Genomic DNA, 13368 nt, shown 5'->3' on the forward strand with positions numbered 1-13368 from the left:
CAATTTAAGCAGAACTTCCATGCTTCTGTTTAAATGTAACCAAGTAGCTCATTAATATAAACGCTTTCCTAACTACTAAGGATCAGAGAACACCAAGTTACAGCCCTAAAGTAATATTATATCTACCTACATGTGCTGTAATTAGAAATGGGAGACTGAGCAAGCCTACTAACCCTGGTATACTACAGTCACTTCAGAAATTCCTCAGCAGAGTTGTTAGAACATGTAGGGAGAAGAAACATTATTGTGCAGTTTGAGATAAGGACCTCATTTGTTTGTTTTGGAACCATTGTATTTATTGGGCGACAAGGTACAATATACACAGACAACGGCTGAGATAAATGTGCATACACATCTGACCTCTGTTTTCATTATAAACTTTAAAACCATAACAGAGTTACAAAGTTTCTGTAGAAAAAAATGAAAGCCAACAATAGCTTTAATGTACAGCTTAAAGAAAATGAACTATTATGTAGAAAAAGTAGGACATAAATGGAAGGGGGAAAAAAAAACACACAAAGGCATTAACATAAAATTTGGTTCACGTGGATCCTGTGCTTAGTGCAGGGTACTGTCAATGGAAAAAAAAAAAAAAAATACTTTTCTGTATGAGAGGATGGAAGACTGGATGAGATGACTCATAAAACCTGCTAAAGTTGATGATCAAAGTCCTAAAAGACTTCTCTGTTTGGCTGCGTACCCAGACTTAAGATGATATAATACTAACATGAAATCATACACTGGACAACAAATTATCAGATCACAAACTTTCAAAAGAACAGGCAACTTGACAATCATAAATGTTAACACTGATGTAAGTGCTCCGAGGGGTGAAGACGGACATCTGTAAATACTGAAAGACCCTTGTTTGCTAATCGCCGTAAGACAGACGCAGTAAAACCTCGCTGTATATACACTGTCTTGCAGGTATGTTTATTAAGATGTCATTAACCCTGTAACCCAGACAACATTCAAACGATAACGAGAGATTGACTAGTCCATCTCAAATGTTTCATCGAACCAAACTGAACTTCATACCACAGGCCAAGGGCATGGGATCAACAATAAACCTGCTCAAATTTTTCTGACCTCACTGACAGACGGAACTGTAATTAAAGGCCGGCGTGGATTTTTTTTTTTTTTTTTTTTTAACAAAATGAAGACACTGTAGTTATACTTCCATCACATTTTTGCAGGTCAGCATTATCAGACAGACTGGTGGGTTTTAACAGCTGCTTGTCTTTTACGGTACGTTTCAATGCCCTGATCTCTTTGTAAGTTTAGCTGTCTGTTTTTGTAAGACACCACATTAGATTTTGCAATGCAGGTCTATTCAAAGTTCTCAGTTTGTGAGTACAAAATGTTTGAATTTTTCTTTGTGTGGTTTTTATTTATTTATTTTTTTTGCTCTTTATCATGTGGTAAATCTATACTGATTTTACCTTTGGCGTGAGATTTTACAGTTTAAAGACTAAATGTTTAGTCTTATATCACATAAAGGTAATAATCATATGATTAGACTCCAATCTTCAGTTTGCTCATTGAATACAAAATCGAGCTGTATTGAAAATTTCTGTCTAAAACGTCAATAGGAACTGGTATGAATTCATAAGAAAAGTTTCCATTTCAGTTTTTTTGTAGAGGTTTGGTACTTTGTATTTAATAATAATAATAATAAAAAACCTAGGGGTATAGATGAATGTATGGTTATAATACAGTACACCGAGCTCTGTGTGAGGTGCCGCTCAGGATGAGAAAGCCATGTTCTCCTGTGGTTGGTCAGTGCTCTTCTGTAAAACAGCAAAGAAAGTCTCTGTGCAGTTCTGTATTTTTGACTGCAGCCTAAACTGAATCAGGCATATTCTTAGTGCTCACTTATCAGTTTGCTAGTCGTCAGTTGAAAACATTATTTACTATTGTGAGACACAATATTGTCAACTTTCAAAATAAGGCATGGAATGCCCCGGCAGGTGAAAATGTGTGGTGTCGTTTTTTGTTTTTTTAGATATATTTTGAGAAAATTGCAGAATACTCGGCAGTTTGTCTCATCTTGATAATAAACTGACCTCTTTACTTTGTCGCTGTACCTTGTGAGCTGAGGATGAGGACGCCTCGTCCCCGCCCGGGTCCTGCTCCGCCTCCCGCTCTCTTTTCCCTGAGCCGCCGCCCGCTACCAAACAACCCTGCTGACCTGGACAAACAAACGACAAACACCGGGGCAGCGAATGAACCCAACGGTTAAAGAGCTCTTGTCTGACCAGACTCTTTCTGTCAGCCCTGTCTGACACTGACTTGGTCTATTGTGACACGCAAGACTTCAGAAAACCAAATGGCTTCAAAGTTTGCACCCCCATTACCTTTGTAGATCATGAAACGTCTAAACAAAATGAAATGGGACATATGAACGTGGATCGTAGATGATCAGGTCATTTTGGACAAGATATTTTGTAAATATTGAAAAAAAAAAAAAGAAACAGTTTAAAAAAAAGTATGTTTTGTGAAGAAAAAAAATCCTACAATTTCTGTACATGTCCAGCTGTGCTACAATAATGAGTATAAGTAGCACTAGAAGAGTAATGTTGTGTACCTGGATGCTGGGGCACAGCAAATGTATGAGAGCTGTCTTTAGGATGGAGATTTTGACTAGCAGATCCGTGAGCAGGGTGTGACGCCGTTCGTTTCCCTAAGAGAGAACAAGAGAATGACAACCATATTGAATAATGACAAGCGTATTGAAAATGACTATAATGCTACTCGCCACTTAACCACTGTCTTAGGTAGTTCAGGTGTCCAATCCTTTGAAGGAGTTCAACAGCTGCCTACGCATCCATAGTTAAGAGAATATGTTTATCCAGTTCTGTGAGAAAGTAATCCATCCCCTGATTGACAGCCTATTTTTACCTCTGGACTTTATCAAAATTTCAAGTGGTTCCTGGTGATACATAAGGGAATCTGAGTGAAGAGCTAACACCAGAGTTGAGTGTTTGTATCAGTCTTCAGATGAAGAAAGTTATCCAGTAACGATATGATAAGTCTTTTATAAGACTGTCTTTTAGCCCAGTTCTTCGTGATGACCTTAACTGTGCAATATGTGAGAGTTTTCTAGTATTAACTGCTTGTTTGTGGTCTCTCAAGAGCATTACTGAGGAATTTGGGTCTAAATAAAACAGACACTTTTTTTTTTTTTTACTCAGACTCCATTTATGTATCATTTGGACTGATATAAACCTCTGATGATGTCTTTTCCCTTTTGATACATGCAACGATTAAACAAATGTGAACACGCAGATGAATTGCTTTTTTAGCTGAGCCACTTGTCTGAGTCAGAGCGTCACCTTGCCCTGTGCTGCGATGCTTCATTCGACTTGGTCCAGGCTGCTCTCCACTTGTCCCTGCAGTGGCCCTGGCCTCCCTCCGGCTACCTGTTACCACAGAACACGAACAAACAACTCAATGACCATTAGAGCACAGCTGAGGTATCAATTTTGACATTTCTCAAGACCTACAAAACAACTGATATTAAGTTCTTGATATTGAACACGGCAGAGAAAATGGCAGGGAACAGCAGAACAAAGTATATGTAGATTCTCAAACAATTTACAATTTTGTTATTTGGCAGACGCTCTTAGCCAAAGCGACTTACAATCAAGATTAGTGTTGGGGTGTGACACTAAGGGATGTGATAAAACTCTGTATAAATGTAGTTTTCCTGGTACAGGATTTAACATGTAATGTATTCATCTCATCTATAACTTTTAATGTTGACAATACTGTCAACACCACTGTGTTAAGCTTGCTGCTATATTTGCATTAAGGTTTTAGCATACTTACCATAGGGTACAGAGATCCCACGGTTTCTCCTGCCAGGAGAGGGAACTATTGCACCCTGATTTCCATTCACATTCAGATCCTCAACATGATTGGACGGTACAGTGGCAAGAAGACCTAAAACAAATTAAACTGTAAATTAGTACACTGGATACCCATTTATGGAGCTAGACAGAGGTGATGACTGATAAGAGAGACACACTCACTCAGCCCTCGGTAACGAGAGAGCTGCTGATAGATTTGTCTCATCCTCTCGATGTTGAGGCGACTGGCTTCGGCGTGGTTCACCATGGGCTTGGGATAGTCAACTCCCACGATGCACTTGGCCGCAACCTGCACGGATTCTGGGGCGTTCCACGGGTCATAGATATATTTGGCTGGGAAATCTTGGAGGACAGGTAAATAGCGTCTGGAAGCACAGGGAGAGATTAAACCGCAGCGCCTCATCACAACAGCCAGAGGCTGGACACACCTGCCCATCAGTGCAAACCGACTACCTGTCTGCTCAGCTTCACCTGCCTCAGCTACCACTGGCCACTCTGAGCAGCCCGACTACACTCTCTGATAAGCATGAGTGAACACTGCCACCTAGTGGCAGACCAAGCTTTTTTTTTTTTTTGGCTTATGATCAGTGCCTTGCATGTACTCGGTTCCAAGAGCTTACTCAGAAGCACAGACAAGCTTTAGCAATGCCTGACGCTGCTGATTCATTTACTCCGGGCTGACGTTAAACTGAAACATGTAAACTCTTACTTTGTCTTGCGTCTGCAAATTATAAACAGTCAGACCTTGTGCAAACATTATGATCCTAATTTTAACAAGAGGCCAATTCAGAAATAAACGGCAGACACAATTCATTCGTCATGGTGACATTGTTAAAATTGCTTTATCGGTTTTAAGATAATCATTATATCGGCTGAGTGATTTGTCTTATTCTCTGCGTTCACTGTCCCTGTGACTTTATGAACGGTGGCACAGGGGACACCCACCTGATGAAGTCCCCGTTGGGGTCGATGCGACGGCCAAAGCCCACCGGGCAGTAGCAGTGAAAGAACTGCTGAAAGAAGGAGCTGCAGGAGTGGCACATCCAGCTGCCGGCGTTCACGCTCCAGTCAGCATCCAGCAAAAGCTCCTCAAACACCTGCAGGACCAGACCACAAAAAAAACATCATAACAACAACATTTCCCAACATCCTGATTTCTATCTCTGAGAAAAAAAAAAAACCATACTTTCACTGAGCGGCGTAGCTTAAGTACCTTCATGCCCTCCTCCCAGCTGATCCACAGGTCCCCGCGGGTGAGGAAACAAGCCACGGCGTGTCTGGCCAAGTGGTGGATCCAGCCCTCCTGCCTGAGCTGGGTCATGATGGCGTCTATCCAGGGGAAGCCCGTCTTGGCTTCGGCCCACTTGGCCAGGGCCTCCGCGTTCTTGTCCCACGGAATCCGTATGCAGATGGGGTTGCCCTCCATTTTATCAAAGCGTGGGTTGTTCGTGGCAGCCGTGTAGAAGAACTCCCTCCACAGCAGTTTGTCATAGAGGGAGATGGAAGGATTACCGTTCTTCTTGACCTGTGAAACAAAAAAAATGAGTCTTTTTAATGGTTTTAATGGTTCTTTTTAAGGAGCAGTGGTTGTCAGACGTGCGAGGGTAAGACGTGAGGGCTGAGTGCATCGGCGTCTCAAACTGACCTTCTTGTAGAGTTCTGTGAGTTTGGAGTAAAACAGACGACAGGAGAGGCAGCCGAAGCGCAGGTATGGACTCAGGCCCAGTGGGCTGGCCAGTAAAGGACTAGAATTCATCTTTGGCCTTTCAAAGTTTTCTTGCCAGGCCTACAGAAAGTAACAGTAACTTGTCAAGCATCTTAACAGTCAGTTAATATTGCGTCTCATGTTGACTTTTTATTTGTCAGTTATGCGAGGGTCAGTAATACAAAAGTGCATTTACAGAGCTACAAAACCATTTTTTTCCTAGTCTTTATAAATTATACATGCTTGTGAAACATGGTATTTTGTGGGTCAATATCATTATGGATCCAGGGATCATTTCTGACGCTATTGTCAGATAGAGATTTGCACATACGGTGGAAGAATCTGGCCCAAGGTGCCTCTCAATTCTGCCCAGAGCCTCTGATTCCCCTCCAGGCCAGACTACAGGAGCCAGGTCTTCAGTGTCAAATCCTGAGCCCAGAAACAGAGAGAGAAAGAGAGAGAGAGAGAGAGAGAGAGAAACAGAGAATACATAACATAACAATAAGTTTGTACATAACAATACATAATACTCATTAAGTACTGCATAAAAACAATAAGAATACAGATCAAGTGACAGTTTTAGCCTGTTTAATTGAATCCTACAATATAAAAAGTGACAGGTTACAGAAAGAACAAAGAAATCTTCAGGATAATACATCAAAGGTTTTATTACAAGGTTACATCTTGACTTTCATGGTGGACTGGGGTGCATGACACTCACCTAACTCTTCCAGTAAGGGAACCCCGTACTTTTCCTGGTGGTTATCAGACACTGGTGTGGTGCACTTGCCCATGAACTCCTTAGATGGAGGATCCAGGGGAGCTTCAGGAGGGTCCATACTGCTGACCAGGGTCTGGAAGCGCTTGTAAGTTAGAGGGGGCTGACCTCCATTTAACTCAATGATCCTATGGAAGTGGGAACGTAGTATAAGACAAGCCTGACTTACACTCTGTAATAATTTCAATATGGTACTATCTCCTGAAAAAACATGAAGTCAGTACAGTTTTGCAGCTTACAAGTTGGGAGTCATGACAACATATTAAACTGTTTTTAACCTAAACAATGTATAACAGTTTAAATGATAGCTCTCTTTTCTGTGTCATTAACAAAAGTCATGACATCATTCTGTGTGGCAGACGATGAAGAACTGTCTCACTTGTCAAGGTCATAGAGCGTGTGTGAGATTTTAACGTTGACGTCCACTCCAGCCTCTGACGCTAGCTTTCTGATGGCCGCATCCCTCTCCTTCCCAAACGGCTCTGAGTCGCACTCGAAGGTTAAGCGTGTTATCTTCCACTCCTAAAGTGTGACATATGCAAGTTAATTATGGCAGGCTATTACTGCTGGTATGGAGAAATGACTAAGTTTGAAAAAAGTGTCAAAGAGCACAGGGTTACATTAGCCTGAGCTAAAGGGCAAGACAAAGGTAGAAAAGAGAGGTCGGAGAAATGACGTTAATGTGTATTACCTTGAAGAGCCGAGGGAAGATGTTCGCAGGTTGGCCCCGGATGACAAAAAGGCGGGAATTGAGTTTCCGAAGGCTGTTGTCCAAGTCCTCTAAACACTGCAGAAGGAACCTAAAACAACAGGGGGTTGTAAAAGTAATAAACCATCAGGAAAAGCAGTTCATATACAGAAATGCATATGGAATTATTACTTGGCAATTCCGGGAAATACTCCGAGTTATAACTGAAAGACACTGAATTATCTTTTATATAAACACCCTGCACAAGCAGTCACTGTACCAACTGGAAAACAAATATTTTCAAATACAAATACTGTCAAACACACAGAGGCCCTACTGTGTAACAAAAACAAAATGGAACTCTGTTTAAACAGGAGATACATGGTTGATTTGACATTTAAAGATAACCGCACTGTATCTCATCAATTTCTCACAAAATTAGACAAACATCCTCCTCCCAGCATACTGTTAACTTAAATAACATACTAACAGTTGACCCACATGCAGTTCCTTTCCGAGGAACAGGTCAGCAGTCTTTTATACACAAGGTCAAAAAATAGATGTGGGTTATATCACACACAATAACACGTCATGGGTACAGAGTGCATAACACTAATTGTGACAGTAGAGGGCACTCTTACGCATACAAGTTGGACACTAAAGAAAGAGTTAACTTTTTATTTTTACTTCTTCGCCACTGCATTCTCACCTAAAATCCATTCTGCTGATGGGGAAATGACGTAGACAGTCTAACAGTTTACAACATGTACTGGAAAGCATGAGAGCTTCTGAGGGCACATTTTGACTGGTTCAAATATTGGCCTCATTTTTTTTTTCATTCTTCATAGGCAAAAGGACATAAGAATCCTGAAATTCAGCTACTGTAGCTGGTCTGATGCAGTAAATCCACAAAGACATACTAGCTTTAGAACAAAAACGCAATGGTTAAAACAAATGAACCCCCCCGCCCCCCGACACCAACACATTCTGACCACTGACAACAAAACTGTAAATTGTAAACGACATCTATGTTTAAAAATAATGTAGGTCATGTCTGTATAACAAAAACATGGGCAGACAAAGTCAAGAGTCCCACCAGAAACTTTTCTTCCCTGAGAACAAAATCAAGATGTGTAATTTGAGAAAGATGCATTAAGAGTAACAGGCAATGTGAAGAAATATTTTTGGTCTCTCCTTTGCTACTGGTTTTGTATTTTGGAAATATTTGACCAGGTTTACGTGACATTAGCCAGCTATTGCTTTGAAGGGCTTAAAATACCGGCAAAGAACATTTCTGAGGAAGCTCTACGCGTCAAACTCTCATTGTTCAGAAACCTATACATAAATATGTCCATCCTACACTCCTCCATCTGGGACTCCTACCTATCTCTGATATTGTTAGCCTACAATGACCCCCCCCCCCCACCCCCCCCCCTCCTGGCACAATCTTTTAGAGAGCTTTGAGTCAGCCATGTGTGGATAATCCCCCATTCACAGATTTGAGGACCACTCAAACTCCATCTGTGTGTGCATGACATTCTTTTCAATGGTTGTGACATCATCAAATTCATCCTCCTGCCAGGAGAGCTCTGATTCACAGCCAGAGGGACAGCACTCTGGGTCTGATCTAGTCCCAGACATTACGGTTCTGTGCCACTGAGTGCTGTAAACCTTACTGTGTGATTCAGTTAAACCTGTCCAGATCTGGTGACTTCACTTAGGACTGATTTAGAGACTGCAAATCGCTCTTGCTGATTAAAGAAAGCTGAGATTTTTCTGTGCTGGTTAGTAAGTCAGAACAGTGGCTGGTGCGAGGTCTTGCTCTATTGTTCTGAGATGCCATTTTCAATCTTATATACAGCCCACTCACAGTATGAATTCACCACAGAGACATAATACTGTTATTAATGTATTATACAGTGGATATGAGGTCAGCAAAGCAGCACAGTGCAGGTCATCTGCAAATATATGTTGCTCAGTCACATGCAAGGTGTTACGAAAGCACAGCCATGGCCTAGTTCAGTGTGGTTTTTTTTCCCCTGTCTCGTTCTGAGTGTAAGCTTATAGAGGTAGTGCAGTTGCACGCAGCGAAATTACCCCAGTGACCTACTAAGAGATTTTCCTGTGATTTACACTCCACATTGACATTTCCTGAGGAGTGATCATTCAATCAGATACAATAACTTGTTAACCAGCAGCGTACAAAAGACTGCAATATTTTAGAAGGTCACAGACTATAGTGATACTGAACAACGAATCATTAACAAGAGAACCTTAAAGATGCAGTAGGTGTGTAACCCTAAAAGAGCAACTGTGAAGAAAGTAAAAAAAACCCCAAGAAACTCACTGTCTATTTAAAGCACTATTTTTTTCATTCTGAGCAGAGGGTTTTTAAAAGGGATCATCTACTTGATCGGGGAAACACATGTCACAGAAACCATAAGCCTGATTGGATGAAAAATAAAGACCCAAGAGAAATAGTGAAGTTGATCTACTGTCACGATTCCAAGGAGAGTCAATGAACCTCAGCGCACGAAATGTCTGTATTTATCCAAGTAATTGAAATAAATGGTTTGTTCCAAAGGGAAGTGGTGTCTAATCAGGAGTGAAAACTGAATGTAGGCGTAATGAAAGGGGGCTGAAGCTACAGGCAGCACCTGCTCCCCGTGATACTGATCAGATTACAGGTGCCAGTACTATACCGAGCATGATTCTGACAGGAAAATGAATTAAAAAGAAGAGAAAGAAAGAGAAGAAAAACACGCCTGCATAAAAAAAACAACAAAAAGCAATGGTTTAGAAATGTGTTGCAGTTAGAACGTGTTTGATGAAACACCAAATGACAGAGGTAGACAGAGGTAATTCTTTTAAGTTTGACCTTCCTCTTTCGTCAGAAACAGCTCTGGTACAGAGAAGAAGTGACTGGGAAACTGCAGCTGCTGCAGAGTAGTCATGGCCTCTCCAGCAAGTCTGTGAATAAGTAGGTCATTTCCATGGCAACCAATGACGCAGGGAAATATGAGTCTTGGTTGGCATACTGACCCACCATTCCACTCTCACAAGAAAATTTTAAGACTTTTAGTAAAAATATTAAAGATTTGTATTTTTTTTTAAGATGTTGCATATCATGAAATCATTTCAGGATATATTTTTTTTCCACGAGGTATAAAATATAATGTACCACTTTACTTATCTCACTGTTAATGTTTTGTTTTTTTTCCAAAGACAGATGCAGATCTGAGTCATACACCACACATCCAGATATACCCAAACAGAATGATTTTTAATTAGAGAACTAATTATATACCAATACTATTGGCACTACACTCAAATCAGAAGTTTATCTAGATAAGGACAAACTCAAGAGAGCATCATCATTGTTAATGACCTCTTGAGAGTGTTCTCTGACATCAACTGAGAAAATGTTTACAGTTCTGGAGTTTAATCTATGAGGGTCAACGAAACAGCCAGTTCCCCACCTTTATCTTCTTAACCATCTGTAATGAGATATCCACAGACAACTGTAACCCACCTTGCAGACAATCTTCCTGGGGCAAGTCTGCTGTTAACTAGTACTACCTGTCTGGCCCATGTCCTTCAATAAGCCTCTCCAAGCTGCGAAAAACCTCACCCTGTGAATAGTTCTGAGACCTCCACAGTTTTAGCATAATGAGTATATAAAACAAGCTCAATATACTCTGTCATTCAGATCTCATGACTTTGACAGGATGTAATGTAATGTATAAATGAAAGACGCAATGACAGGACATAATGTAAAAGTAAAGTATATTGCAAAAATGACCCGAAAATCAGCATTTTTTCCAGTCTATAAAACTTAAATCCAGTTTATTACAGTTAGGGTCTTGTTCATTTTGTTGTCAGATTAACAGCCAGTAGGGATACATGCATTTGGAGGGTGAGAGTGTCGGCTGGGTGCATCCATGAGTAGACAGGGTGACAAAGTGGCACCCACAGAACAGACCACCACATATGACGTGGTTGAGTTATGGGTAAGGCAACGTTGGAGTGTAAAAAATTGCATAATCATTTAGTCAGCAGTGCATGAGTCAACACAAGAGAAATGGTTCACATTCTGCATTCTCTGCTCTTCTGCATGTACTCATCCTCACCACGAGCAAGGATGAAATTAACCAGAAATACACCCTTTAGGAGTATAAAGGTCCATATACATGGCATATACATGTCTGTCCAAACCTGCCGCCAAAAATCTGAAGGGCCCTTAAAATGACCATGTCTGATGTGGCCGTAATAATTGCGAAGGACACACAATTGAAGTACATGTTCCACTGGTGACTTCTAATTTCTTTATTTTTATTTACTTACCTCCACCTGTTGACTCCAAGGTTGGAAGAGCCAGCAAACCATGGATCCAAAAAGTAAACGCAGCGCAGAGTGTCTGCCCCGCGAATAGCGTCCAGCAGGGCAGGGTTATCATGGAGACGCAGTCCTTTACGGAACCAGTGGATGGAATTTATGGCCATGGTCTGAAAGGAGCCTTTAAAAGAATTCATTTATAAAGTATGAAGCTATTTTAGAGTCATCTTTGGAGTCAATAAGACATACTTGCATCAGCAGCATAAATCCCAAGTGCATGTAGTCACTGACATTACACTTATAAACTAATCTGAATATTGTAACTACAAAATCAAATGTAATGATGTAAATTAATACTTACTATATACTAAACATACAGTTAATCTACTAATACATCTACAAATATGTTCAGGTAACTGGTGTGTGTGTGTGTGTGTGTGTGTGTAGTTAGCCGAGAAATACTACTGCACTTGTGCAATCAAACACAAACGAAAACTCTGCTTTGGCCACATATGTAATGGGAAATGTTTGCAAGTAGGATCTGTGACAAACTGTGACAATAATCATGATCTTATCATGCCAAAGTGCACTCAAGTTTACGTGAGACAAAAACAGAAAACAAACAAACAAACAAAAAACAACAAAAACAAAAAAACGAGAAACACAAAACAGCAACAACAACAAAACACAAAACAACTAGGAAGCCAAAAAGTAAAAAAAAAAAAAACTGCTTTACACTACTGTCAAACAATATCGTTTAAAAGTGTGACCATTGTCTAGCGTTGACGAAAACATTATCATTACTTTGAATCTATGTACTTCTCCTACCACTAATTTTAATCTTACACAAACTCTATACTTTCAAAATAATTAATTAACTCATTAGAAGGACTATAGACGGTGGAAAAAATAATCTTTGTTTAAAAAAAACACAGTACACAGTATTGCAGATACAAAGTCAAGGTTTTGACGTAATTATGCTTGTCAAAGTCGCAATATTTAGGTGACATCTTTGTAAAATACATATGCAAGTGCATCTCCAAGTCCTGAAATTAGGTCAGTCAAAGTTAGGTGTGTTCTCATATGACATGACGTTATGTGAAAAGCCATTTAAATTAATCCTCTATGACAATAAGTGAAACAATAACAAAATTAACTCATTATGGTACCAGCAAACATGCTGTTATTTATTACGTTATAGAAAAACAGCCCAGTTGCTTAGTCGTTATGCAACTGGAATGATTGGTATCTGATAACATGTATAAATATGGCAATTAATCTGGATACCTTACCTCAGTGATATTTACATGGGGGAAATGTCCTATGTCAATCCTAGTGACAAGATCATCTCAAACTCAGACGATTCTTCTTCAGTTACAGCACGCTGTTTGATGTTATTAACAGTTTTTACACCACTCAACTTAACCGGGCCAAAACGGAGTGGTTTCATAACAGTTTGAATGACTGCGCATGCTCTGTCATGAAGAGGCTAGCAGTGGGTATAGATATAAAATACCAAAGAGAGGGAATCTTAACATGCTGATGTTATATCTTGTTGTTGAAAGATAGGGTTTACCCTTAAATAAATGTAAACATCATACTATACCTTAGCGTAGTAATTATCAAGGACAATTTAAGTAAGAAAGCATCTTTAATTGTTAATCGGGTCTTGCTTTCAACAAAGTACCTGTCTACTATTATAAATCTATGTCATTTAAGCTTTCCTGCTCTAACTCACGAAACACATGCCCTAGAAAAGCTGCCGTCTTATTGGTTAATATCGATGTGACGTCTAGAAAATACCCTCACGTTTATGCGGCGTGGGTGAAGAGAAGTTTTAAGGGTATTTAAGTGGAGTTTTGATATCAGACATTGTTTGCGTTGTCTTTCTGACTATATTCATGCTCTTACTTTTGATTTAGGGGCAAAGTTAAGCAAGTTATAGCCTCATTTAGACACACAAAAGCACCGCCCCTCTTTAATGTCTTAT

The 13368-nt window shown here is 40.1% G+C and overlaps 1 protein-coding gene across 2 annotated transcripts; it reads right to left on the reverse strand.

Annotated features, from left to right (window-relative positions):
• Positions 1-312: 312 nt before the first annotated feature.
• cry3b (cryptochrome circadian regulator 3b) lies at positions 313-12816 on the reverse strand. 2 transcript variants are annotated; one of them, XM_030778545.1, is made up of 15 exons: positions 12671-12816; positions 11388-11559; positions 7047-7155; positions 6735-6877; positions 6299-6483; positions 5909-6006; positions 5518-5658; positions 5086-5397; positions 4818-4969; positions 4035-4237; positions 3832-3945; positions 3336-3422; positions 2588-2683; positions 2088-2191; positions 313-1790 (listed from the first exon to the last, which is right to left on the reverse strand). In XM_030778545.1, exons 2-15 carry the CDS (start codon positions 11543-11545, stop codon positions 1746-1748), a joined length of 1947 nt encoding a protein of 648 aa, XP_030634405.1. In that variant the 5' UTR covers positions 11546-11559; positions 12671-12816; the 3' UTR covers positions 313-1745. The 2 variants fall into 2 exon arrangements, with proteins under 2 accessions (XP_030634405.1, XP_030634404.1); XM_030778544.1 differs by having other exon boundaries at positions 2067-2191.
• Between the last annotated feature and the right edge of the window lie 552 nt (positions 12817-13368).

This window comes from Chanos chanos, chromosome 6, assembly GCF_902362185.1.
Source record: "Chanos chanos chromosome 6, fChaCha1.1, whole genome shotgun sequence".
NCBI classification, from domain to species: domain Eukaryota; kingdom Metazoa; phylum Chordata; class Actinopteri; order Gonorynchiformes; family Chanidae; genus Chanos; species Chanos chanos.

Excerpts from the sequence above, each read along its gene's own strand:
- cry3b (XM_030778544.1), bottom strand. The coding sequence starts at position 11,545 with ATGGCCATAAATTCCATCCACTGGTTCCGTAAAGGACTGCGTCTCCAT. Across the intron at positions 6,484-6,734 it reads ACGCTCTATGACCTTGACAA|GATCATTGAGTTAAATGGAG; the intron begins GTGAGACAGTTC and ends CCACTTCCATAG. Across the intron at positions 4,238-4,817 it reads CCCAACGGGGACTTCATCAG|ACGCTATTTACCTGTCCTCC; the intron begins GTGGGTGTCCCC and ends CTGTGCTTCCAG.